Here is a 27,888-nt window from a genome sequence, read left to right as displayed (position 1 = left end):
CGCGCGGATGAAGATTAGCAGGCGGTAGTGGCTGTGGAGAAATTTTACAGCGAAATCCGTGTGTTCTGTTTAATTCGTTTAGGTTTGATTGAGTGTGTTTTTTTCGAAGAGCTTCCCACGGGGCTTTCAATCAGTAGGCGGGTTAAATATTTATGCGATATTGTTTTCCGAGTGGTCACTTAATGGTGACAGTTTGAGTGTTTTTTGTCTTGTTAAATTTTGTAGTTGTGAGTTTTGGTTGAATAATGGCTGTGTAAGTTCCTTTGTCTTAGAAGTTGTTTGAAACGGAAGTAGAGAAAATTTGAAATTTATTCTGTAAAGTGTATTAAGGGACAAATTACAAAGTGCTTAATCCCTGGAAAAAACGGAAGAAGTTTTGCTGTTGGTAATTTGCGAGTTAAACAATACGCTACGAACACACTGAAATGAAACGCTTTGAACACTTTTTTGAAATATACCCAAGCTTTGTAAATTTTTCTTGAATTAGAGTAGTTTGTTGTTTGAGCATAAGACCGCAGCTGTTATTTGGAAGTTTTGCTGTGGTTAAATTGAAACTATTTCACAAATTGATAAAAAAAACTCAATTTTAGATACTTTTTCGCATCCGTGTATGCAAACCCACGCAACTTGCATGCAATAGCATAGCCTACTTGCATGCTCTAGGTTCTAACCACCAACCGAGCGTGCCGTGAATCGTTAATAAAACCGACGTAGAACAAAGCACGCGGTAGCCGCCATCCAGGCGCCATCAGTGAATCGATTTTTCACAACAGCAGGGAAACCGTTCTTTGTTCTCGCCTAGCGGGCTGACCTTTCTCGCTCGTCGACCGATATCCCTTTCTCAGTGGGTCACTCAGTCACTGGGTCTGCGATGAAAAGTGATGAGAAGAGGATGGACAACATTCACTAACAGATTTTTTTTTCTTTCTCTTCTTCCTTTTTTCCCTTTCAGAGTCGAACGTTCCAAGGTGCGTGTATCGTTTTTCCAAAGCAGTAAACCGCAATCGATAAGCCCGCCCGAATCGCTCCTCTTCGGGGGCGGTCATAATCTGATCCACTTTGGTGGACCCGGAAGTGGTGGTGGCGGTGGAGGTGGCTATGATAATAACAACTCCCTGCTAGACTCGTCCTACATCAGCTCGGCGGCACTCAATCAGCAGTACGATTCGTTGCTCGCCGGGAATCACCATTATCTCGAGCAGCACCCCGCGTACAATCCGGACGATCCCGGTAGCATGGCGGCAGTGATGGCCTACGATCAGCAGATGAGGTGAGTGACAGGGGGGGGGGGGATAGATAGTTTGAAAGGCTTTCGAACAAATCGCAGGAGGCGTTGTTGATTCTAGTTTTATCTGGCTGCGTTGGTCTTGTTCCGATTTGACGTTTTATTTTGAAGAAAAACAAACGATTTCTTGGCTTAAGTTGGGGGTGATTGTGTGAGATCTCAGTTGGCGTATTTTAAATGGCAGATATCTCACTTGTTATTTATTCTATGCTTAAAATCGGTCAGATCAGTTGTGAAATTCGTTTAAATTTTCGAAACTTCTCTCAGAACTTCTCGAAAAACGTTTAACCAGAAGCTATCCCATCAGTTCAGCTTTAAAAGCGGTTACTAACCACTAAATTTATTCAACAAATTGCCTAACAACTCATCCAGAGTAACTAAACATTTTCTATCCAACCTTTCAAAAGCAACACAAAGAAACGTAAACATTTATCCCCTTTCGGCTTGAGATGCCCCAATCTTCCCGCCCGCGTACTCTACCCTAGCAGAGAAGAGTGAGTGTCAACAAATCCACCCGGGGAATAGAAAGGGTAGACTTGAAAAACTCGTGTACCATTCATCCATCGACGGCTACACCAAAAGCCGATCTAAGCTATGCTGTGACACGACGACGACGACGAAAGCATCAACGGTTGATGACCCTCTAGAACTTCTCCTGTTTGAAAAAAAAAAAGCAAAGAGGCGGATTCTATTGAAAGCAGCGTGATGGTGGGAGCAGTTCAAGAGTTCATTATTCTATTTTCACGGTGCCTGATGAGGAACATGATGCTGCTGCTGATGATGATGATGATGATTATGTTGGCGATATACCAGTTGAGGAAACACTTCCTCACTAGGTCTGTGGGCTTGAAATTCTTTCCTTTTGTACAGAGTTGTGCAAAGTGCATTGAATCATCGTGGCGAAACGAGGGTGGAGAGGGGGACTGTTTACTCATAGCCAACCCAAGCCGAAAGGATGCCCGGTGTGTCTAGTGAGGTGCAAAAAGAAAACCGGCAAATGAACGGATATAATGAGGACATTTGGCAGAAGTAGCTGCCGTCTAGGAATGAAGAGTGTGTGTGTGTGAAATGGATATGAAATATAATGAGCTACGATAAAAAAGGTGTTCGTTGAGTGAAGAAACAAATCGATTAAAGCTGCTAAGGGAAAACTAACCTTTGAACAATTTTTCTTGTTTGCGATAGTGGTTTTTGATTTTTGGTAATCTGTTCGAATTTTGATTCAAATATTATAAGTGCTAAACGATTTGATCTTTTTCCAGTGATTGCTTACAAACAAAATTATCCGACCATAGGTACAATACCACCGGCAGCGATGAAATCATTGGACGATGACGAAATTATTGAAAAGGAATTGAACGAATGCCTCCAAATATCTACGAAAGGATTTCACCATCGAGGAAAATTCACCCAAACTGACGAATTGCGCACATTGGATTAAAAGGATCGTCATTTGACCTTTTTTTCCAACCTAATATTCTAAAACAACCTATTTTTGAAGAAAAAAGTACACAATTCCGGAGCAGCACAAAGGCTAACTAGGCAGGAGCTTAAAATTGCACACGTTTAAACGATAAAACCCTTTTTAAAGTAAGTATTTTTCCCATCCTTTATCATAATATAATGACAAAAAATGAAAATTTATCTCACAACAGTGTCCAGTCTCCCCCAGATCTTGAAAAGGTTTCCAATTTTTTTTTTTAAATTTGTATATTTTACATTATATTCACCTCAACTTCCATCTTGTTCATTCTCAGCCGTCATTATCTCAAAACAGTGTCCAGTCTCCCCCAGATCTTGAAAAGGTTTCCAATTGCTTTTTATTTTGTAGACTTTATATTATATTTACCTCAACTTCCATCTTGTTCATTCTCAGCCGTCATAAGAGTTTCAATTATTTTGAATTCTGCTTAGAGTGCCCTACTCCTCTAAGAGTCGATTTTATAGACCTGCTGATTGAAATCATGACTCGCAAAAAAATCCCGCGGTCTGTCGAACGATATCTGAATTAGTAAATGATTGTTGTTTCGAGAGTCGCAGGATACAGTCCAATCAAGAAACCAGATGATGGTCCAGACCGTAAGGCGCAGGTTTCATAAGCTGATTGTCGGTCTGAGTCACAGCTAGATAGGATTCTTGGTCGTCAGTAGCCTTGCGATGCTTTGTTCACTAAGAATCGGCTTTGCACTTCTGCAGAACCGGACAAGGGTGCTGGAGACAATGCTCAAATCCACGATGGAAAAGGGGCTCCATCTGGCACAGCATTGTGACATACGGTAGACTCGATTTTGTTAGCTGTCCCGTTTTTAAACCCTACGACGTATTGTGAGCGTGTAAGTCTCTAAGTACCGCAGTTAGTCGAAGGACATGATAATGCACTAATTTGGGTAGGAGATAGTTCTGGTAACCGATATTAGATCAGTGTTGAATTGAGCGGGGATCGACGGTATGTCAGCCCCGTTGTAGTGTCCGATGACTTGTGAAATATTCGCCCAACTGAAAGATATGGAACAGAACCAGAAGGAAGGTCGGTGTCCTCCCCGATGTGTGTTTATTGGAATGCGAGCAACATCAAGTTGTCCTCTAGGGCCGTTCAAGTTCCACTGGGCGGCAAAGGTGCATTGGCTATCCCGTAGTCGTTTCGCATCGGTAACGATCGTCAATCCATGATGCTAGATCCGTGACGGCACTTATGTGTGCAAGGTATATTAGAGAGTGACAGTATTAATCATATTTGTCGACCATTTATCGAGAAATTGTTCATAACAGTGCCACGATACAGGCGTTATTGATAGTAGCATGAGCTACATTTCGCAAACGTTTGCGACTGTATCGCCCTTTATAATATCCAAGCCGTATGGAGGACATTCAGCAAACTTGTGAATCAACCCGAGCGCCATTCCTGATACTTAGCGATTTCAATGCCCATCACACATCCTGCAGATCTACCGATAGCAATCAACGTGCATTGGTATAGCTGCGATAGTGGGACACTACGCCGTTACGTGGAACAATATCAACTGCGCTTTCGCGAGGGGTGACTACACGTCAGTCCTAGACCTGTCAATCACATCAAACACGCTAGCCGGACTGGTCAACAGTCAGCAACTACAGCAGCAGCGATCACCTTCCTATGCAGTTGACCTACGATAGCCACTAGGCCAAATAATTTGAGATACCTACGAGAGGGCAGCCGAAGCTCTCATAAACCCCCTGCGAAATCGAAAGCATCGTGTTCCGAGCAGCCGCATTGAGCACGACGCAATCCAGCTACAACCCTCCTGGCAGAGGCGTCCACTGGTAGAATCCCAGGGTGGCCGCAAGCATTCGAACCCGAAGAAAAGCCCTTTGCTTGCTACTAAAAACCTCCCCTGGCAGCCCATCCAGGAACAGAAAAGCTAGAGACTTCCGACAAACCAGAAACATCATCGGAACAGCTAAAAACAGCTGGAAAAATTTTCTGGACGGAATCTCCCCCGACGCCGGCATAGCAGAACTGTGGAAAGATGGGAATGCACTCAGCTAAAAAGGGGGTAAAACAGTCTCACATTGGAAGCAGACATAATACCAACAGCTAACGCGCGGGATATGCCAGGAATCCTCGGAAATTTTTTCCAATTTCTATCGGCCGAGTCGACCCTTCCCACTTCCTTCTTAAGCAAAAGGACAGCGATGAGAATCCCTCACTCTTCTTATCAAATCCTGGTGAGCCTTACAATCAACTATTCTCAGGAAGCGAATTGGCTCTCGCAATCTCCACTGGAAAAGGCAACTCAAACTATTCACACCTAAAACACCTACCACAGCGCGGAAAACGGACCCTGTTCAACATTGAACAAACAAAAATGGAATACCTCGATAGACATCTCAAAAGCATACAACTCCGTCTGGAGGGGAAAGGTGCTGTGATAAATAGAGACATGGGGCTTCGATGCAAACATAGGACTATTCATAAAAAAGAAACTTACGAAACAGAAAATTTGGAGACAACATCGGCGACACAACTTCAAGGCTCTTCTCAGAGACAACCAAATATTTACCTACGTCTACGCCGACGACATAATAAGTACTGTAGCCGGAATATCCTTCAAGCAAGAAATGTCAGCCGCAAGCACCATCCGCGAACCACCTCAGTCAAACAATACTACAACATCAGAAAAGCTGGAGTCCTATTTTCAACGGCGTAGAAGCCATCAGTCTCAGGCACAACAACTCAATTACTACACTGGTGCCAACTTTTAACCGTGCGATCAGATTTGTGTCCAATTTACTCCCAAGCAAACCAGCCAAAGTCTACGTAGAAGCTGCACATAACTTGCCTTTTGCTGACACACCACCATAGTCATTTTTAACCGAGCCCTGGGCTACTTGAAAAAAAAACTACGGCAAAGGCTGCAGCCTACTATAAAAGGCGAAAGAGCTACACAGCACAGGCACCAGAGAAGAGTAACCACAAATCGCAGGACTGCACTCAGCCCTTAAATACCCTGGTGTAAGTACAGCATATTAGCCCCCCAACGGGCCAACTTCCAACCGGAAGCCACCAGCGGGGACTTTCGCGAACTGATCTATACCAAATTCCACAGCCACCACCACATTTGTACCGACAGATCCAAGACAGCCATAGAGTTGAGCTGTAGAATCAACGGCTCTCCGTCTACAGCCACGTGCTCAATTTTCTCCGCCGAAGTAGCCGCAATCGCCTGGAGCCTAATAGCCAAACCATCAAGCAAGCCAACGGTAGTCTTCTCCGACTACCTGTCGGTAATCACCATCCACCAATGCAGAAACAACCGCCAATTCATTGTCCAAGCCACCGAGCGACATCAAAGTAACCGTCTGTTGGGCATTGGTTCATTGCGACATCCAGGGTAACGAGGCAAAAGACCGACTAGCAGCCATGGGTCGATCCAGGACTCCCCTTTCACAGGAAACTACAAAAGATATAATAAAAACAATCACTACCACAGCACTTCACCAGTATCTGGGCATCCTCGTGGGGACACGCCCAGAAGATAATAGCGCCAAAAGGGGGCGGATCGGACAGAGGAGCAAGAAAAGACAAAAGTGTGCTATCCCGATTAAGTTCGTTGACCCACATATACAAACGTTCACTACCCACTACTGCTTGCTACCAATCGCTGGAAGTGGAAAGTGAAGTCATTTGACAACGATATCTTTGTGGAAGTACTTCAGGCAGCATTCGACTCTTCTAACATGAACGCAGAAGAGTTAATAGAAACGCTAGCAAGAGCATGCGATACTACAATGCGTTACTATGTTTTAATTGCCGCAAGGTTCTACTGTATCGATTTTGTTGGCTATTTTCGGCAAATTTGAGATTAAGAGAAACGAAAGCAATGAAATTGAAAGACGGATAGGTATTCTAGAGCGAATCAGTTATAAACTTAGAACGGAAAACTAGAACTAGGCAGGCTCATATGGGCATGATCGAAAGGAAATGTGAAGAATTCTTTGCCTTATGCAGAGTAGGAGTTGGGCGTTGCGCCCAAGTCTACCGCATGGTCTATGGTAGAACATAACTCATCATCATGTTTTACCGCCGACGCCGGCAAAAAATTCTTCACAAATCCTCGCCTAGAACGACCATGCGATCATTCTTCTCCCTTTCTGCTAGCATCAAGCCGTGACGTATGCATTCAATCGACACCAAGCTATCGGTGTCGCACCGATCCTATTGTGATTGAACTACTTATTGATTTTTTCGTTCCGCACACACGGATGGCTGATAGCAATTAATGACACAGCTCAGCTAGCAGAAATCGAATTTTTATCTACTTTTTTACCAACTAGTTTATATGTTACTATGTCTTAATTGCCGCAAGGTTCTACTGTATCGATTTTGTTGGCTATTTTCGGCTGTGCCATTAATTGCTATCAGCCATCCGTGTGTGCGGAACGAAAAAATCAATAAGTAGTTCAATCACAATAGGATCGGTGCGACACCGATAGCTTGGTGTCGATTGAATGCATACGTCACGGCTTGATGCTAGCAGAAAGGGAGAAGAATGATCGCATGGTCGTTCTAGGCGAGGATTCGTGAAGAATTTTTTGCTGGCGTCGGCGGTAAAACATGATGATGAGTTATGTTCTACCATAGACCATGCGGTAGACTTGGGTGCAACGCCCAACTCCTACTCTGCATAAGGCAAAGAATTCTTCACATTTCCTTTCGATCATGCCCATATGAGCCTGCCTAGTTCTAGTTTTCCGTTCTAAGTTTATAACTGATTCGCTCTAGAATACCTATCCGTCTTTCAATTTCATTGCTTTCGTTTCTCTTAATCTCAAATTTGCCGAAAATAGCCAACAAAATCGATACGATACTACAATGCCAAGAAACCTAGAGCCAAGGAACAGACGGCGTCCAGCATACTAGTGGAGTGAAGATCTCGGAGCCATCCGCGCTATCTGACTTAGAGCCAGAAGATACGCTTAGAGAGCTAACACCGAAGCTAACAGGGAGGAGTGTAATATACTGTTGCGTGTCGCAAGGGCCGCATTGAAACGTGCGCGATAAAGCGAAGCAAATCGATTTGCTTTGAAGAGTTGTGCCAAGGTTCTGACGCCAACCCGTAGGGCAACGCATACTATGTGATGATCAGGAAGATCAGAGGTCCCATGATGCCTCTGGAAATATGTCCTGATCAACTGAAGGTTTTCGTAGAAGGGCTCTTTTCGGAGCACGATCCAATGATATGGTCGATTATACCGTATGGTACAGAGGGGCAATGCAGAAGTGATGCAAGTCTTTAACGAGGAACTCGTCGCACTAGCCAAGGATTTAAAGGTGATGAAATCCCCAACATCGCATTGAAAACAGCGATCCATACAATCTTGGATGTGCTCTGAGAAGTATTTCAAAAGCTTCTAGATGAGGGCCAGTTCCCTGACAAATGGAAGACACAGAAGTTATTGCTTCTGCCTAAACCAGGTAAGACCCCCCCCCTGCCGAAGATCAACCGTCGTATAGACCAATATGCCTGCTTGATACGCTCGGAGTGGATTGTCCTTAACAGGTTGACAACATTTAGGGAAAGCGATAACTGATTGTCGAAAAACCAGTTCGGATTCCGGAAGGGCAAGTCTACGGTGGACGCTCTTCGTACATTGATCGAGAGAGAGAGAGACGATACGGCGCGCAAATGCCGTGATAACGACAGACGTCAAAAATGCGTTCAATAGCGCAAACTGGGAAGCTGTTGCGGAATCTGCACAAAATGAGCGTCCCTGTGTAGAATTTTAAGGAGTTATTTTCAGAACCACGTCCTGATCTATGAGGCAAACAGGGGACAGAAATCGGTTAGAATTACGGCAGGCGGCCCGTAAGGGTCTATCCTGGGTCCAACACTTTCGAACGGGATATTTAACGGCATGCTAACGCTTAAGCTATCTAGAAGTGTTAAGATCGTCGGGTTCGCAGACGATATCGTAATAACGGTATTGGTAAAAGCGCCGGAAGAAGTGAAAATGTAGGCGATGAAGGTGATCGACAGGATGGGAAACTGGATACAAAAAGTGAAGTTGTAGACAACCCACCACAAAACGGAGGTCTTAAAGCGAGCGCTGAATCAGTTGGGCGTAATGATCGATGACCGACTTAACTTCAACACCCATGTCGATCATGCCTGCGAGAAGGCGACCAAAGCTACAAATGCTTTGGTCAGAATTATGTCTATTCTGAGATATGAAGGACCTGTCTGGGTTGCAACGCTGGAGTCGCGGCGGAATCGGGTAAAGCTGAGTAGTACCTTCTGGCTCACGGCCACGCGGATCGCGAGCGCGTACAGGACTACCTCATCAGAGGCAGTGGAAGATAATGAATGATATAAGCGAAGGAGGACCAGAGGAAAACGGAAAACACTGAGAGCTGACTCGATGGCCAAATGGCAGCAAGATTGGGACTCGTCCTGTTCCTGTCCGGTCCGGTATTACCTACATCGGTTCGAACACGTGGTGTCACCCTTTTGTCCAGAGTCATAAACATCCAGAAAATAGCATTGCATGTGGTTCTCCTCCGTCCTAGATACCTTCACTTAACGTAGAGAATACTGTGGCAGAGATGTGATGAGACGAAGGCACATGGAATGCTGTTAGCAGAGTAGTGACAGTAGTATTACGATGAAAAAGGTGTTCGTTGGACAAAGAAACACAAATCGATTAAAGACCGATCTACTAGCTAAGGTTGATAGGCTGCCACTGGATCTGATCCCACCTTGTACACCACGAGGTCGTTGTTCAAGTTGGTGACAGCATGTCTGAATTCTATTCTAATAATTTCTCAAGGTCGTACACTAGGTCCGCTAATATTTTCATTGTTTGTGAATGATGTGGTTTTCGTTCTAATGCGTAGTAGGAAGCAGTTTTTCGCCGCTGTTTAAAAAAAATTCTTTTTAGCAAAGAAACCGATTGCCACGAGCTACAGAGTATGTTCAATTCAACTGCGACACTGCTGTTACTCAGCTACAACGCGTCGACCACCTAAAAATCTATGTGTTATTCTAATTAGTTGGAGTATTACTCTACTCGTCAAATCTCAATATGGAACGTCACCTTGATTCGAAGAACGATGGCACTTCTGCTTCATACAAACCAATCTCTCGCTGGCAAAAGTCGAAACATTCCGGTTATTTGTTTGTTTACCTTCCAAACCCACGCCGTTCTCAATGTAGGAAATTGCCTTCAAACATTTTTAAACATCTTAGTTTTCTTTTTTCGTTGTAAAGATGCTGTCATCACCATGCGGAATGTTTGCATTTTTAATTTAACGCTAGTTGTGCTGCTGTTTGTGTTGTTGTTTTTGTTGTTGTTTGAACATCTATCGAGCGAAATCTACTGTGGATCGCTATCGCTGATCCCACACAAGCGATGCAGAATGTGTTCATGTGATTATCACGTCCGCCTCGTTTTTTTTGATATTTTATTTGCTCTCTCAAATAGGGAACTCTTCTGCACAGAGTGTGAATGACAGACAGCGTGAGTGTGCACTATTGTGAGTGCCTAAACGCTTCTTGTTTTAGTGTGCCTACTATGTATCTGTTCTGCGCAGAAAAAGTGCGCACCTACCGGTTGGTAGAGAACAAAACACACGTACATGACCTATCCGTTTTCCATGTGAAGGGTAATGATCCTAATATCGCCATATTTTTATATATATTTTTATATATTGAGTTCGAATTTATTTGAGCTTGAATACGAGATAAGAAACGTGTCTTGCAACTCCTGATGGTATTTTTATGAATGAATCTAGGATGTTTAAAGACCATTTTCCGTAGAACCTAAGTACATTGAGAGCCTTTGTTTACTTTTTCGTCCGACTGCAACCGTTTCACTTCATTGTTGGATTGGTTCTTTCAGAATATCTGTTCAAGATTTAATATTGAATCGATCGATTACAGAAATTCTTTACTACCCTCTCACCTCACCTTAATCCGGTACTGTCCAGCCGACCAATAAACCATCCTCAAATCGGCATTCTCATCACCTACGGTCATCAAACTCCGCTGTCTCAGCGAGAACAGGTTCTCAAACAACGAAAAAAAAAGAGAGTGAGTGATTTTTTTTCTCTCCGCGAAATCTCCTTTCGACCTAAAGCAAAGATTTTCCCTCCCCCAAACAAATCCAATCGATGGGTGCGAGTGTCCCGCAACCATACACTATCCCGACTGCTGGGGGTGGGTGGTAGCAAATTTTCCTCAACCATGCTGCCTGTAGCTGAGTACGTACGTACGTTTGTATGCGCATGCATACGGTCTCATTTTCCCGATTTCGGTCAGAGTATGGGGAAGCAGAACTCGAACTTGAATATTTGCGCTCTCACGAGTCACTCGAAGGTGGTCCCGCAGTTTGCGCTATTCGGTCACCTAGAGACGCAAAGTTTGTTCATTATACACGTTCAACAACGGCAAAGGCCTACTACTAGCTACCCTACCTACTGTGTCCGATTGGTTTCATCGTCGTCGTTTTTTCTCTGTTCTGTCAGTCCGCTAGTTGTCATCGTGGTGTCGTCGCGCTATCGCTAGTTCTTGGGGACAGATCTCCGGTTCCATCGGTAAAAAAAGAAGCAGAATTTTGACCTATTCGCCGGACATCGCCTTCCATTTTGTGGGGGAGCCGATGGCTGAACGGTTGTGTTTCCATTAAATTTTCGGCACAAATCGGTGTCTGTCCGTGTGTGTGTGTGTATGTGTGCACTCATTTATCCTAATTTAATTTGTGTGCTGCAGGGTAGCAGGGAAAGAGTGAGAGAGTGAGTGCAGGAAAATAGCAGAAAACGAATTAAAGTTAAAAATATACGGTAGATTTTTCCCTTCCGTTCGAGACGACGACGACGACAGTCAGTGGTGGAAAACCGAAAAAGTGGTACACACACCGAAATTTCGGTGGAATTTTCAAGCGGAAGAGCAGTGTGTGTTGAAGGTCGGTGTGTGGAACGTTGAAACGAAAGGCGGAGAAGTGCGTGCAAAATTTTGCTCCCGTGCTCTGATGGCAGAAGAAAGAAGAAAATGAAAAGTCGATGGGAAAACTGCATCTGTCAAGTGTCTTTTTTCTTTTGACCGCGGATGGCCCAGAATAACAAACTTCAAGAGAGCGTTTCTTTCTTCGTGAAAGAATAGAAAGCCAGTGTAACAAGTTCTAGTCTCAGTAGGCGGAAAAATATCCGAATTTTGATTTAAAGCAACTGGTGTAGGTGGTGGAAAAGTGAATCGAGGCGTGGAAAAATCGAAAGTGATTACAGAAAAAAAGAACGCAAAAGAGAAGCCCTTTCTTGAAACGAGGGATTTTGTTTCTGCTGGCTGTGCGTGTTTGTGTGTGTGTTTATGTTTCTTATTTACCCCCACACGCTGGTGGGTGGCGCCCTCCGACTGACCGAGCTGTGAGGATTGAAGGGTGGTTCACCCCGGTTTTGTTCGCCTCGCTACGTTGGTCACTTGTTTTGACCTAGATTCAGAACGAGAACCCACCCGTCAAAGCAAGCCTATAGTGTGGTCAGTGCACTTCTCTGCACTGCTTCTGCTTGATAGTGTTTATGGTTTTTCTTCAGGCGGGGGGCCGCTCTAAACATGGACTCTGTTGACTGATTTGTGTGTTTTTTTTTCGTTTCGGAAGCAATGGATAGCGTGTTAATTACTGGCAAACAGATACAGAGTCTCTTGGTGTTGCTGATAGAGTTGTTTTCGTTGGATATTGCGTGCGGTTTGGTAATATGGAATTAATGGAATGGAAGATTCCACATCGATAAAACTTCTGCGTCCGTTTGTAGTTCGAGTTGGCACAGTGGGTTGAGCTACAAGAATATAGAAAACTGTAGAAAAAAGTTTTAATGGAAGAACTGTTTCAGTCTTTCAACCCTACCGAACATTTCAAGTCTAGTTAAATTTGTTAGGAAAATTAGTTTCGCATTCGCATGAGATTAGTGATCAAGCTTGTAGATCTTAAGTTTTTTAGATAACCGTGGCACTCAGTACCTATTTTAATTTTTTGTGCTAGTCTGGATGAGTTTGTGCACCGTCTCCATGATTTATCAAAAGATCACTGGTTACGCGTGTAGATCTAATCTTCTCAATTAAACGGTATGTCCGCCTCCATAAACTACCAAGGGGTCACCTGTTACGTTTGTAGAATTTGGGACATGTAATCAAGGAAGATCCTGGACAACCTAAACCTTATTTAAATTTACGTGTTTTATTCGTGAGTTTGTACTATATCCATAAAGGGCTCAGAGGCCCACTGATTGCGTTCGTCGATTGTAAGGCCTTTACTTTAGTATGTTCTTGGATAATTACAATTATTGCATGCAAATCATACTTTCACGATAAGTTTGAGCTGCATACACAAGCTTCCACCGGATCATTGATTAGTCCTGTAGATCTTAATACCTACGAGTTACTGAATAAGTCGGAATCTCTTCTAAAACGATATTTGATCATAATCATCAACATCGAGAACTTTGCTAATTTTTAGCTTACCTTATCTTGGGCTGCTTCTCTTCTATCTCCCTATACACTAGCGTGCCCAAAAATGAAGCACGGCCTCCATACTCCGTTGTTTCGAGTCGATTTCTTGTTTCACCAGGAGTGTTTGGTTCAATTCTGAGCTACATCGATGAAGTCCAGCTATACCGGACCAACATCATGAAGTTTGCATAAGATTTTTTTTGACAATCTATATGAAAAAATTACTTGTTCACACTTTTGCAACTAGGTGCCACTCCAGGTATCCACATATAGCTGGAATTGAGATTCGGAAGGATACTTTGATCGCCCACAGCTTGGTCGAAGGCAGCTTATCGATCCAACAGCCCCTGGAGAAGTTATTAAACATTGTATTGGACAGGGCTTAACAGATTATAGCTCTAGTCCAGAAGCCAATTGTCATATACTTATGTTATTTGCTAGAAAATTGCTACGTTTAACTGAATAGTGTGTTCGAATGAACTTCTCTTTCCTTTAAAAAGCTAGTGTTGGCGCCTTCTGTATCCGGTAAAATGTCGAACAATTTTTTTAAATATCTATGCATCTTATTTACTAAAATTATGTAGAACATACCACTCAGTTAGACTCAGTCATGTCTTCTCAAAACAAATTAGTGTCGAAAATTGGTTTCGGAACGGTCGCCATGTGCTGTTAGATCCTATCTCAGACACCACTTCGTTAGGACTTTAATAACTTCTCCGAATGCTTTTAGATCGATTAGTGAAGTTCTGATACAAATAGTGTGACATAGTAGGAAAACTGAGGACAAGTGAATTTTCTCCATATATGTTCCCATACAAAGGACATTGATACGGTAGTTATAATTGGCTCCAAATTGGACCAGATATTCCTGGTGGGATAAAAAAGCGGTTCAGGTGTAGACCGATTTAGTTTTTCTCAAGTCGTTTTTTTGTGGGCAGTCTATAGTGTACACCGCCCGAAGATGCGTCATCCTCAATTGCACACAGCCAGCGAGCGCGGGGTATGTCACAAAGTCCAGGTTCCTTGTTAAAAATAAAAATATCAAAAATATCAGGTCTCTTCTGGCATTCGCGTTATATGCCCATCCATCTGAGTGCTTTCATGTTTCATCAGCTTTATGATGACAGCTTATCAAACGTCTGTCCATTTACCTCTATCTATTGTGTCACTAAAAATTGAGCACAGAACTCTTCTCGCAAACACGCCCAGTGCTCGATGGCCTGTTTCTCCAACGAGTATGCCTCACGTTCTACTGGGTAACAGAGAGTGTCAGGGACTTGTGTGGAGCAAGTTTTGTGGTCTTTCGTAGGCAACCGGACTTTAGCTGACTACGGAAACCTTACAAATGTCTACTCGCAGTCGGTTAATTTCATTATCACATATCGCTAGTGTTCCGAGATGTATGAACTCCATTTCCACCTCAGAACCAACACCGTGCAGACTTTCACGCACTCTACCATGTACTTTGTCTTGTCATAGTTTTTAATCCATTCCATTCTCTTAGTCTCCTTTTAAAGGCAAAAATGCATCTTCCTCTGCTCTGCAATCAACTCCTGAGATGTCGAAGCCAAAAGTTACACAATGAATAATAGATCAGAGTGATCATCGCTCTGCTTTGATCTATCTAACGTAACGAATGAGTAGCATGTCTGTCCAGGTATTTAAACGCTTGATTTAGTTCCACCCCCGTCATACAAATAAGTGTAATTAGTTTTGTCGGAAAGCCATATTTATACAATATCTGAAACAGTTCATTTCGTTTCACTGAATCGTACGCTGCCTTGAAATCTGCCAACAGATGATGAGAGCGCAAGCGAAATGCTTTAATATTCGCCGACAAAGGATTCGAAAAACGTGCGCAGTCTGCTAAACAGAACACGGAAGAGTACTTTGAAGTCGGCATTGAGGATCGTTATCGGTTGTTAATTCACTCGATTTTTTGACCCTTCTTGTAGATAGAGCATATGCGGCCATCCAACCAATCCGATTGCATTTCTGCTTCCATCCGATCGTCCTGATCACACAGTGGATTGCTTCGTACAGCCGGTCACTCCCGATTTTTAAAAGTGCGGCCGGGATTCCGTCCTTCTCGGCGACCTTGTTGTAAGTGCATCCACGGTTTGTCTACCCTCCCCAATCCTCATTATGTTTGTGGCATCTCTTTTGTTTTATGCTTGCAAAGAGACCTGGCCAGAGCATGAAAAAATTGACATCCCTGACATTCAATTCATACCCGCCGTGATGAATGAAATGTTTAGTTCGTATCCCTCGTCATTCGTTCTCCCGACACGGCGCATTCAGGTTCGGATATGTTTGGTTTCAGAAGCAAACTGATTGAGCAAAAGTGCACCAGATATAGATTACACAGCTCACTTATCTTCGAAAATGTAGAAGATGACAACTTCTACTTTCAAACTCTCCACGTAATAACAAATGAATGCTTTGCTTGGTGAAGGAATTTATATTTCCTCCACATTCGACTCTGCATGAAATTTAGGTCAGTGAGGGAGAAATAGGTAACTGATTTATTTTGAAATTTTGAAGCACTGCTACATCCCTTAGACTTCAATCAGTTCCACAATAATTCTCCCTGTAACTGTAACCTCCAACTTCTCAGGCGACCAATACTCCTTATGTTCTGCTCCATTTGACCCAGCCACCGTGAACGCTGCACTCCTCTTCTTCGTATTGTACCTAACGGATTGGAGGTGGAAGCCTGCTTATTGGGGCTGTCCAGCATTCTTACAACCTGCTCCGTTCATTGTACCCTTCCAGCTAAGGCTACCCTTCGGATACTTGGTTCACCATAGAGTCGCGCAAATACTTGGTTCACCCCTTTACTCCTCACGTCGTTCTCATGTGCACCGTCGAAAATCGTTCTTAACACCCTTCTTTCGAATACTTTGACGGCTTGCAGGTCATCCTCGAGTATTGTCCACGTTTCAACGTTTCACGGCCGTAGAGAAACACCGGTCTAATCAGCGACATGTGCGTGGCTCACTTCGTGCGGTGGTGAACCATGGTGGATCTACGTTTTATGGAGCCCATCGTAAACACGTTTTCCTGACAGAATGAGCCTTCTGATTTTCCGACTGGTGTTATTGTCCGCAGTCATCAAATAAAGCCTTAGTAGTTGAACTCGTTAACCACCGTAAACTCGTCGCTGTCGATCGTAATACTACCCAAGAAGCCGTTACTATCCATCATTCTTCATAGCTTTAAACGGACTACCGTGTCACATGCGGCATTTTTGTTGAACTGTCGTTGATTTAATCGGATTTGATAACTACCAAAAATGCCTTTACCAACAGTCATAGACGTCGGAAAAGGATCTAGGATAACGCCTTTTGTTGGCGGCATTTGAAACTGTGATCACCCTGTAGTTTTCATAGTCTGCGAGATGACTCCCTTTTTTCCACACCTCCGATTGCTGTATCTGTATCGCGGATCCTTCCGATTTTTCGATGCATGGATTTCGTCAGTTTCTCCGGACCCAACTTAAAGAGTTGCATTCCCAGACCATCCTTACCTTTTGCTTTGTTCTTCATAAGCTGTTGGGTAGCCTCCAAACCTTGTTCATAGTATGTATTGATACATCTCTGACTGCCAAGGTATTGAAATAATCGTCCTCTTCAAAACATCCGGTTATCCGCCTGTGCACCGTTCAGATGTTGTTAAGTTATCGTAGAGCTGTCTTCACCTTTCGATTACCTCACGTTCGTCCGTCAAGATCCCACCTTCCTCGTCGTTACACAATTCGACCAGCGACAAAAAGCCGTTACAAAAGTCACGCAACTTCTTGCAAAAAGCACGCGTTTTTTGAGAACGATACTGCAGCGCCATCTCTTCTTTTTCCTACTCTTCCAGGTAGTGGTTCTGACCCCGAAAGGGTCGTGTCTGCTATTTAAGATTCTCCCGGTACGATTCCACGTTTTGTCTGGTGGTTTGATCCAGCACTCTTCCAGTCCAATATCTCTTGGTACTGTCCATCGAACCAATCGTTCCGTCGACTCCTCTGCACGTGGCTCTCCCTAGCATTGCTTATCACCGCTAGTCTGTGGCGACGTCAGCCTCCCTCAGTCAGCCCAGGTTATACTGTGGCGGGCAACGGTACCTTACGTCAAAAATGCACGAAAAGAGCTGTTCATTAATCAGAACGTGGTCGATTTGAGTCTCTGGTAGCTGAGGTGATCTCCAGGTTTATCTATGCAGGAGGCTATGTTGGAAGAAGGTGCTATTTATGATCGTGTTTTTGGAGGTGACAAAGTTAATGAGTCTTTGAGCCGTTCTCACCAAACGAACTTGCTGGTGAGCTCTGAACCTTCCAATAACCGGTCTGAAACCCACCTTCTAGCCAACCTGAGCACTAAAATTGCCGACGACCATTTTGACGTCATGATTTGGGCAGTGATTCGTTTCATATTTACACTCCAACTGCGCGTAAAATTTGTCTTTGCCGTCATCGCTACTTCCGCTATGCTATGCACATTTACTATGCTGATGTTGAAGAGCCGGCCTTTGATCCTCAACCGGGGCACATTCTGTCGCTGATCGGCCACCACCGGTCGGTCATAAGCTTTTGTATTTCTCCACCACTATGAAAGCTGCTCCCAGCTCGTGTGGTATGCGGTGTCGTTCTTGCGAAAGACACTCACCGTAGACCCCTTCCAATACACCTCCTGCGGCGCTACAATGTGCAGTTTGCGGTCTCTGACTGTATCGTATACCGGAGCTCCCGACGACGTTGAGGGACATGCATTTCACGAGTTTCCAATCCATAGCTCTCGATTTCGTTTATTTAAAGACTTTCGTAGTACTGTCGCATCATTTTCGAACGTACATGAATATTGATGAATGAAAAAAAAAAGGAAAAAAAATCTCACTGATTGCCAGTCATGGGGAAGATGTACTTTACATCGCTACTCACCTTCTTCTTAAGGGACATGAAATAGCCGGTCACCCGCCAGTCATTGTCGTCGAGCGTCAGGTACGTCTTGTCGTCCCTGATCACGTTGCGCTTACCATGGAAGCCATCTTTAACGAGCAAATCCAGACGCTGCTTTGGGTGGTCGCTTGCGCGTCCGACTTTCGCTTCCTCATGACCATTTCCATTTAGGTGAAATACTTTTTGATCGTCTAACCGGTCACAGCGACGTCCCGACCCAATAATCGGACGGATTTCGCCATTTGCCTTCCGACCGCCGATTCAGTGCTTGCTGCACCTTCCGGGCACGCAAAATCTTCAAGCAGCCGAAACCCAGCTTGCGTTTGAAAGTCTAACCATTCTTCAGGAGCGCCTGGATATTGTATATGAGCACTCGGCTGTGTCCGGTCAACACACCCGACACTACTTGGATTCTTATATTTTTCTTTCCGGCTGACCCTAAGTGACAGGGCGGCCTAGGTGCTTCTACCAGAGTTTTGATCTTCGTACATAAGCAAACAAAGTAAACAAAGCAAATAAATGATTATTTTTACCGTGTTTATTTCCTCCTACTCTCGCTTGCTGCATGTGGTGGCAGGAAGACGACGTTTTCTTCCGATCAGCCGAGTGAGGTTGGTTCCTTTGTTGGAACATCCCTAGCGTCGATGGCGGATTATCGCCGGATCTACCCGTTCCCCCTGAGAGATCCCAGAAGTGACCGCAGTGTGTCTTTTCAGGAGTGCACTTTTGTCCCCTCTGCTTAGCGCTCATTGACTGTTAACTGCGAAGGATTACCCGGATAGTTTGGCTGATCGTCTACAGCAAGGGCGGAAAGGAGTCTTCTGGGGCCTTTATAATTAGCCGGGGAAGCGAGTGGTTTCGATGGCCACCTCAAAGTTAGACCAAAGCAATAACCGACAAACCGTCTTCCGCAAAAGGAACACGGAAGTCGGCTTTATCCAATTGCATCATCTGTGGCACACAGTACTACTAATGCTCAATATGTTAGACCAACATTTCGTGTGAAAAACAACCTAAACACGTCATTGAAATAGACATCGCTGGAATCAAGTTGTCCGGGTATATGAAAGATGATGAAATAGAATGACGACTACTCCCAGCAAATTTGCATGACTTCAAACTTTACACAACCCCTTGACAAGACCATAAAGCTGGCACGTGCCAAATTTCACAACCAAGAAAACACCGTAAAATAGTCTAAGGGTCGATTTCTTCATTCTCGCATTGGCGCTCAAGCCAGGTTTAAACGTACTGGTGAACCTGCTTTAAAAGTTAAACGAGGGTGAAGAGATCGACCCTAAATAGCCCATAAATTCACCAAACCTTGGTTTTTATGTTGGGGTTTAAACACGTTCTTCTCAGATATTGCCTACGAAAACAAAACAAAATTGAACTGAAATTTTATTTTTTTATGTATTGAGGATAGATTCCGACAAACAATTTCTGTAATCAGACGGCTAGCCATAGAAAACCCAGTAAGGAATACACAGGGCTGTAGCGTGGTCTTCTGTCAGCACTTTGGTGTTAACTTTGCCCCTTACAGACCCCCAGACTTATTATTTCTTCAGACAATGGGCATACAGAGCAAAATACATTGATAGAAATGTTTATTCAATTTTGAAGTACGCATGACTTTTATAAAAAATGCGGAAACCAATTTTCATAAAATCTTGAAACCTGCAGAGAAAACCGAAATTTCGCTGCTATTTCTAGTAAAGCCTTCAATATGGAACACCATCACTAAAGTTTGGTGAATTTTTAAATTTGAGTTGACAACAGATTTGTTCTAAATACCATTCAAAGTCAGGTGCTCAAAGGTGATGGACAGAGCAGTGTTACTGGAAACGTTTTGAAATCAGTTGACGCTAGGTATTTGAAGGGGACGGACGGAGGAATGTTCCGGGAAATTAGGGAATTAAACCCGTCTCTATGATACAGCAACCCGAAGTATTTATTAGAACATATGTTCCTTCAACAACCGTAAAACTTATATCCAAAGGTTGGAAATTAAGCAAACAAATGACGTTACTGGCGACACGTATTTTGTGAAGGAAAACAGCATCTACGTACCCGTTCACAAAGTTGAGATCGACGGTGCGATCATCGATTCAAGTTTGCAATGCTTAGTGCCATTAAAGCTCGGGGTTGGCTATTGCAAGGACTGCTTGTTTCAGTGAGCGAAGATTTTGAATGGCAATTGCACTGGACGGGGTAAAATCGTGTGTTTCTTCAAACTCGTAACGGGTGACCTATGGCGGGACTGCTTTGCGTTTTATCACGTCTTCTGCCACAAGGATTGTCTGCCGCTGTTCAGTTTTTATGTACCGCGCGTCGTACATTGCAGCATGGCACTAAATATAAGCAAATTGGCAATTGTAGCAATAAGGCTTAGTGTGACCATTGCGCAGAGAATCATAAGGATGACTCTTGCGTTGGGAATGCTGAAAAATGTACCGATTGTGGGGAGAGTCCACATGATCTATTGCTATTCCCCGCGAACATAAATACTAAAAAGAACTTCGCCGGGTACCACAGGAAAATTTCAGTGCTTCCGGGAACACAAAACATCTCATGACATTTAAACCAAAGATTTAACCTAGTACAGGGCTGGTTGAGCCTAGTTTAGGCACCCGCAACTCTATAAGATCATCTAACTCCTGTCGGCACCGAGGACACCTCAATTCTCACTGTGCGGAATGGAATTGTCTTCTCGGTGATAATTGATCTAGCTTGCGTTTGTAAAACTTAGAAAAAGAGCGCTTAAATTTTCAATAGTTTTCGCTATTTTTACTTAGAAGTTTTTGCCGTTTAAATTTTTGTGTTGGACAACTCAAACATGGTCGTCGTAAATCTGAACGGGAATAACAAAGCCGTAGCGTGGTCTTTGGGGCCTTTGATGGAGTCTCAGTATGGGCTTCTTTTTCACTTAGACTTTAGAACAAGTTTGTGTGCACCTAGAAATGGCCCATTTATCCTGACTTATTTTATGAAGCAGATCAAGATTTCGCCCCCCCTCCCCTTTATTGCCGGAGGTTCGTTTCTGGTCTTTCGTGAATGGGAAGGGTAAGTAAGCAAGCCTACAGTTTGAGATCCTAGTAGGACATGTCCTCCTTAGCGAAGCCAAGTCGCGCATCTCAACCGAACAGCATGAATTTTCATCTGGTAGATCTACAACTATAAATTTAACTCAGTTTACCTCACAGTGTAATTGAAACTTCAAAAAAGTTGCATAAGTAGACATCGTGTATACTGAAAGCGGAATTCGATTATGTCGATCATTCACTGCTACTAGCAAAGATTGAGCGACTGGGAGCGTCACCAAATTTCAGTCCCGTCTTCGTAAAATTAGAAAACAGTAAGTCATATAGCTTAACCAATCATTCGGGAGTACCACAAGGAAGCAATCTTAGGCCTTTGTTGTTCATTCTTTTTTAATGACGTCTGCTTTGTTATCCCGGCGGTTTGCAAACTTGTCTACGCTGACGACTTGAAGCCTTTTCTCAGTATACGATCCATAGCTGACTATATAGAGCTGCAGAAATAACTAGATGCCTTCTGTAATTGGCGCAGTCGTAACTTGTTAACTGTCAGTGTTTCCAAATGCTCTGTGATTTTTTTCACACGTAAAAAAAACAATTTTTCTGGGATTACACGATGAATGGAGAATCGCTCAAGAGAATGTTGATTGTTGAATACCTTGGTGTTCAAATGGATTTTCAATTGTCTTTTATAGATCACTATTCGCAAATCATAGAATAGGCAAATAGAAGCAGAATTTTATGGAGTTTACTGATCCGTACTGCTTGTGAGCATTGTATTTTTCGCTTGTCCGTTCCGTGTTGGAAACCAATACTATTATCTGGTGCCGACGTCTAGATTAACAGAATAGAAGCTGTGCAAGCCAGGTTTGTCCGTTTTGCTTTAAAACTTTCACCGTGGCGTGATCCTGTGGAACCTCCGCCTTATATTGATCGTTGTCGCCTCTTAGACATGGAACAACACAGCGCAGTGATCTGCTCCGCCTGCCGTTCAACAGGCAACTGAGCTTGCCCGGCCAAATCCGTTCTTTAAATGATCGGTGTTAAGTCAGACCGGACTAAGTCGCAAAACATCAAAAAATGAGTTAATGATAGCACTGGATAAAGAATTTCTTCATCTACATTCCGCTTTTACCGGATTTGAAATATGAAACAATGAACAAGAATTATGGCAAAAAATATTTTCCAATTATAATGCAAAGGATGCTGCGATTCAAACTTTAAACGCGTTTTTCTCGAAATCAATGCACTGTCACTTAGTCCGGTCTGACCTAACATCGACCAAATAGTCGATGATAACGTCATTCATAAAAGCGTAGCGCGCTAGGCACACAAATCTGTCGTGCCGGACTTGGGAAGCGCTATCTTTTGTGTGTAAATGCGCGATATTTTGACTAGCTTGTGCATTTTTTCAATTTTTAATGCCATGATATCAAAAACCTTCGTGTTTATCTATTGGAATCTATTCTTAGAAGTATTTCGGGCGATATGTGTAAAAAATTTGAAAATTTATCGTGAGATGGCTGAATTATATGCGTTTAAAATTGGACCACTTTTCGTTACATACCATTTTTGTAGAATTTGCAAAGTGCACCCCCATATCAAAAACAAAGACGTAGTCCTACGTCAAAATCTTAGTTTCCATTTTGACATGATTCGATTCACCCAAACAGTTTCCTTGACAAAGTCACGTCTGATATACGATCCTCGTAAGACGGCAAATTTCAAATCGCAGTAGGCCGCAGCTTCTCACACGCCATCCAAGCAAAACAGTGCAAAAATAAGCAGTGTTTGTTTTGACTTTCGCTCGCTGTTCGGTCCGTGTCAAAATCATTGATGTGCCCTAAATCCATTCTCCGATTAGTCGTGAATGTTCAAAACGAATCAAAACTCAGTACTTTCGGTACCATGACAACCAATGTAGATGTCGTGTTTGCTACGTAAGAAGCTTTAATTGTCACCGTTTCGGTTTCAATTCAGTACTGAACAATTTCGAAACTGTCGAAATCTGTTTTTCGCATGGCCGCAAAATTTCGCAAAGTTACCGTTACCCACTGATCTGTTTTGGGGGTACACGTATGTACACTGTTTTCGTAAGCTCACCAAACAATCAGAACAATTTCCGCTTCGTACCCATTTCTGCTATGTACGTACGTACGTACGTACGTACAAGTACATACAGGCAGGTGGCAATTGCATAACCCATTGCCAATGTCCGTAAATCGCACTCCCATCGTATAATATTAATCGGTTCACATCATCATCAGAGGCACCACACAGAAGAGCATCTCGGAACGAGCGGAACTGCGCGCGATATGTTCTATAATGGGCTGATGATGTAAACTCCACTCGCGAAAAAAAATATAATAATCCAAACACCCAGCATCGCAATCGGCGGTGAGAGTCAGAGGGAGAGATAGATGTGCTAAAGTGTCATTCCGCGGTCCGGATCGGTTTGCACGAATGGGAATGTATTCTAAAGTGATGTTCCGATATTTTGACGACTCTTGATCATACGATCCAGGAAAGAAAAACAACAACCATTTTATGACGTAATTTGATCAGTTTTCAACGCTTGCTACGACTTGTTTATGGGCGTGCCTCCCTAGACGTGCTACATTGTACTATGCTAATCGCGGTACAGTTAGCACTTCTAACATAGTGCGGTGAAATAGACTGTTCCGTTTGTCACAAATCTATGGGTAGAGAAATCGGCAAACTCAATTAAGTTCATTGTTGGGGAGACCTTGAACTATTCAATTTAAATTCACCCCTCAAATCATGCGCGAATGTGACAAAATTAAGAACCTATTGCTAAGTTTGTCTAATATTTTTGTTCTCAAATGTAGGGTATATTAACTCAGGTAAAAATCCGTTTTTGATAACAATAATGAGGCTGAACTCAAATTAACCCAAATATGAGTTTAAATAACCTTTTATTTGTGTTGTTTTATTCTTCCGTGTAGATGTAATTCCATCGAACACATGCATTGACACGACCCGATCCGGTACAGCTTCTTCCCACAGTTCCATCGGTTCGTTGTCGTCCAGCACTCACTTTTAAGTTTGAACCCACCGATTACAACAACCCTTCGAGTCCCTGTATACTGCAGACGGAACGTGTTAACCGGTGTCTGTTGCATACATGCAGGGAGATACGATTGGTTGGCTATTCTCGCTCTTCGGCACGGCCTACTGAACTGCAAGTGAAGGGACTTTTACACTCTGTCAGGTGTCAGGTAGGGGGGTGTTTGGTCTATTCCAAGAGTGGTGCTAGGAAAATCTGTCTGATGAGACGGTTAGACAGTTTCTAGTGTAAGGCGGTCAATGGTTTTGATGGTTATGGCAGATGTTGTGTGCGATGGTCGCGAAAATTAATCGTTAGCTCCTTTATATCTCCCTAATTTATGCATGAAGGTTGCACAGGTTTTTTTAGTTTCTCCGCGTCAGTAGTTCATTTTTAAATTAAGTTTCTAGTAGGGGAAAAATCAGCAGTTAGCTTCTGACGAAGAGAATTCAATACACGAAAATCCATCCGATTAGTAAGAAAAAGTAAACGAAAGGCTCTCTATCGAACATTAGACCATTTGAAAAAAAAATCTGGAAATGATTTTTATGCTCCACCTACCTCTTATTTGACGTGTAAATTTTTCAGTGTAGGACACGCGTCTTGAGTAGAATGCTTCGCCATGCACTCGCCTACTAGGACACTCACCGAACGAATGATGTTCCGAACTCTATAACACTCATAGTGACATTTCTGCTATATAAACAATAAGAAATAAGTGCTCGAACAAAGTGAAACTCGAATCTAATTACAAATCAAACAAACGAGAACCGTATACAAAAAACCATGGTTAACTCAACCGTCACAACCCCCTCGCAGTCCCACGGTGGTGCACTGTACTACGTCGTTGAGGTACCCCGGGACGAGTACCTCAAGGAGTGTGCCGCTCAGGCTCATGCCGCAGCCAATGCCGGAGGCTATCCGAATCCGAGCTATCAGGCACAGTACGCTGCCCACCATCAGCAGTTCCAGAATGTGCACAATACCACGATACTGGCCCGGTTGAACAGGTACAATGGATCGGTTTGCTGTCGGAGCTTATTTCCTTTTAATATTAACTGAAATATTTAAAATTCAATCAAGTTTGAATTAGTTCAACGAGAAAAAACGTTGACAGATAAGGATGCAATTTTCCTGCTTCGACCTAATGGAATGACTGCGACAAGTTAGGGAAATGTTACCGACAATAAGTTTGTTTGTATATTTCCGGTTTTCGTTTCATTTCCTTTCCCCCCCAAAAGAGCTTTTACTTTTCAATCAAGAAACGCGTGCCAACGGTAAATTGAATTTTCTTTCTCAGACTCCATTTCCGTTTCCCGCTCAATGGTCTCCAGCTATCTGTCGATCTGTTTATCTGCCTTTATATATCTACTTTCGTAAACTTCCAGGAAATGAAGTAAATTACTGACTGTTTTGTGCTTGTTGCTTGCACCTTACTTAGTCGTCCCAGTCAACAAATTTTGAATATATTTTTTACTAAATGAAGATGATTAAATTTCTGAGGGATTTTTGACTTATATCAACTTAATTCTCAAGTAAATTTTAATATTCATTAAACAATATTTAAATATCTAATCGAATTTTTTTCTTTCATATTTTCAGCACCGAATCAGGATGGGACAATCCGTTTCGACCCGGTGGAGATCTGTCGCGGGAAGCAGACGAAATTGTCAATCTCATCAAAGGTACATACATTCACTGTTTTATATTCTATGAACTTTTCGGTTGGGAGGAATACCTGTCACCGATGGAGATAGTTTCACAGAACGAACGAATCATTTTCCGGGGAACCATTTTGTTTTGTTACACCTGCACTGGAACTACAAGTAACGAATATGTGAAATGAATTGAATATTCCTGGAACGATTGGGACTGTGCTGGTCGTGACTAAATTGGTTGTGGTACAATTGGAAATTTACCGACATATTATTCGAACCTACAGTTTTAAATATTCTTATTTTCAGTAATAACTTCTTCAAACATTTCCGTGCACTGGAACACATTTCCCGGGTGGATCGGATTTAAGAGTTGCAGAGAAACGGATAATGTTTAGGATATTGAAAATATTGAGAATAAACTGAGTCGCTCGGATCGTCAGATTACCAGATATTGCGGTTCCACAAGAAGCAGCCGGTAAGCAACTGAAACAAGAAACATCTTTGAACCAACACACTGCTTCCGCAAATGAAAATTCAGGTCACAATGGCGGATTTTAAGAGAAAGCTACGAAAGTGCTCAGGAGAGCCAATTTTAGCGTTCTTTAATGCATACGCAACCACATTCAATCGGCAGAGATTGCACACAACGGCAAGTATTTTGAAGAGCCAAAAATAATTTATCAACGACTAGATGTAATCTTCGCATACAGGCTACGGATTAAAAAAGACAATCATAAGTGCTTTCTGGCTTTCATTTTCAGCTTCGCGATTCGGAATATTGCGAGATAAAGAAAGATCTACGGCTATCAGAAAACTGATTCCCCTGTCTGTAACTCGTAAGATACTCCTGTTTCAGTTGCTCTAAATGCTCCTCGACAGTGGTGCTCTTAAGGCCATTTTGAAGTTTTCCTCGGGAATAACTGTAGACCGCTATGCAGTCTCTAATTTAAGACGGCTTCGGGCACTAATATGTCGAAGACAATTGGACATGGTTATCACAGCTTTAGCTTATTGAGACCATAACAAGCAGTGGCGATTGAATCCTTCGAAAGTGGGTTATGTTGTCAGAAGGCATTTTTCTTGCTGGTAACCACAACGCAAGAGTGCCTCCTAGTGATTATATCCGGCACCAGATTGAGATCTACGATTTTTGCTTATACGCAAGCCTCCACATTTGCCGTATGCCACCAGGGGGAATGAATTGTAAGACCCCAGGAGGATGAAATCGTAAACATTGGACAAAGGGTTCAAAAGAGTCAAACGAAAATCGTGGGAGTGGAAGATCGGACGATCAAAGGTGATTGTGTTCTTCAGTGATTGGAAGGAGGCAAACAGGTTAGTAGTATGTCAAAATCTGACTGAAGCGTCTCAGAGCTTTGTGACCGTCAAAGAAGTTATAATAGGAATAAAAGAGGAAATACAGTTAAGTTAATCGGGAATATTAAATCAGATAAGGATATATTGAAAGTGTACCGACTGCAGCGCACGGCAGAACCGGGAAAAAGAGTGCCGATCAGAAAACCTAGAGTAGTGCTCAGAAGCAGTTCGCGTAGCTATATTATCATCTGTTCAATTATAACCAAGGTGGCACCAGTCCGTTACTATTAGGAACGTCATGTGAATGAATCAGGACCTGAATAACCAAATTAAATGAGTTGTGCACACTGAAAGGACAATCGCAGACCGTTGAACGTTAAATGTCCAGAACGAAGCAAAAAAAAATGACATCAATAAACTAATGGCAACCAATTCCACCTTTCAAGAAGCTTGAGACGAATTTAGAGATGTAAGTAATGGATACAACCTGAAACGAAATAAGACGAATCTATGATAGCTTCGTAAACATGTTGAAGAAATCCTGCAACTCAAATGGAGAACACAGTATCTGTCAACCGCAAGGTCAAACAAGTAGCGGAG

The 27,888-nt window shown here is 43.0% G+C and overlaps 1 protein-coding gene across 1 annotated transcript in view; it reads left to right on the top strand.

Annotated features, from left to right (window-relative positions):
* LOC131689763 (uncharacterized membrane protein DDB_G0293934-like) overlaps positions 1–27,888 on the top strand; it is a 207,653-nt gene that overhangs the window by 166,601 nt on the left and 13,164 nt on the right. The window contains exons 5-6 of the mRNA XM_058975060.1: positions 953–1,270; positions 25,916–25,998. Of these exons, the coding sequence (XP_058831043.1) occupies positions 953–1,270; positions 25,916–25,998 (401 nt within the window). The remainder of the gene's footprint in view (positions 1–952; positions 1,271–25,915; positions 25,999–27,888) is intronic.

This window comes from Topomyia yanbarensis, chromosome 1 (assembly GCF_030247195.1).
Source record: "Topomyia yanbarensis strain Yona2022 chromosome 1, ASM3024719v1, whole genome shotgun sequence".
NCBI lineage: Eukaryota > Metazoa > Arthropoda > Insecta > Diptera > Culicidae > Topomyia > Topomyia yanbarensis.
Note: the sequence above shows the minus strand (reverse complement) of the source record. Positions and strands in the feature narration are given on the sequence as shown.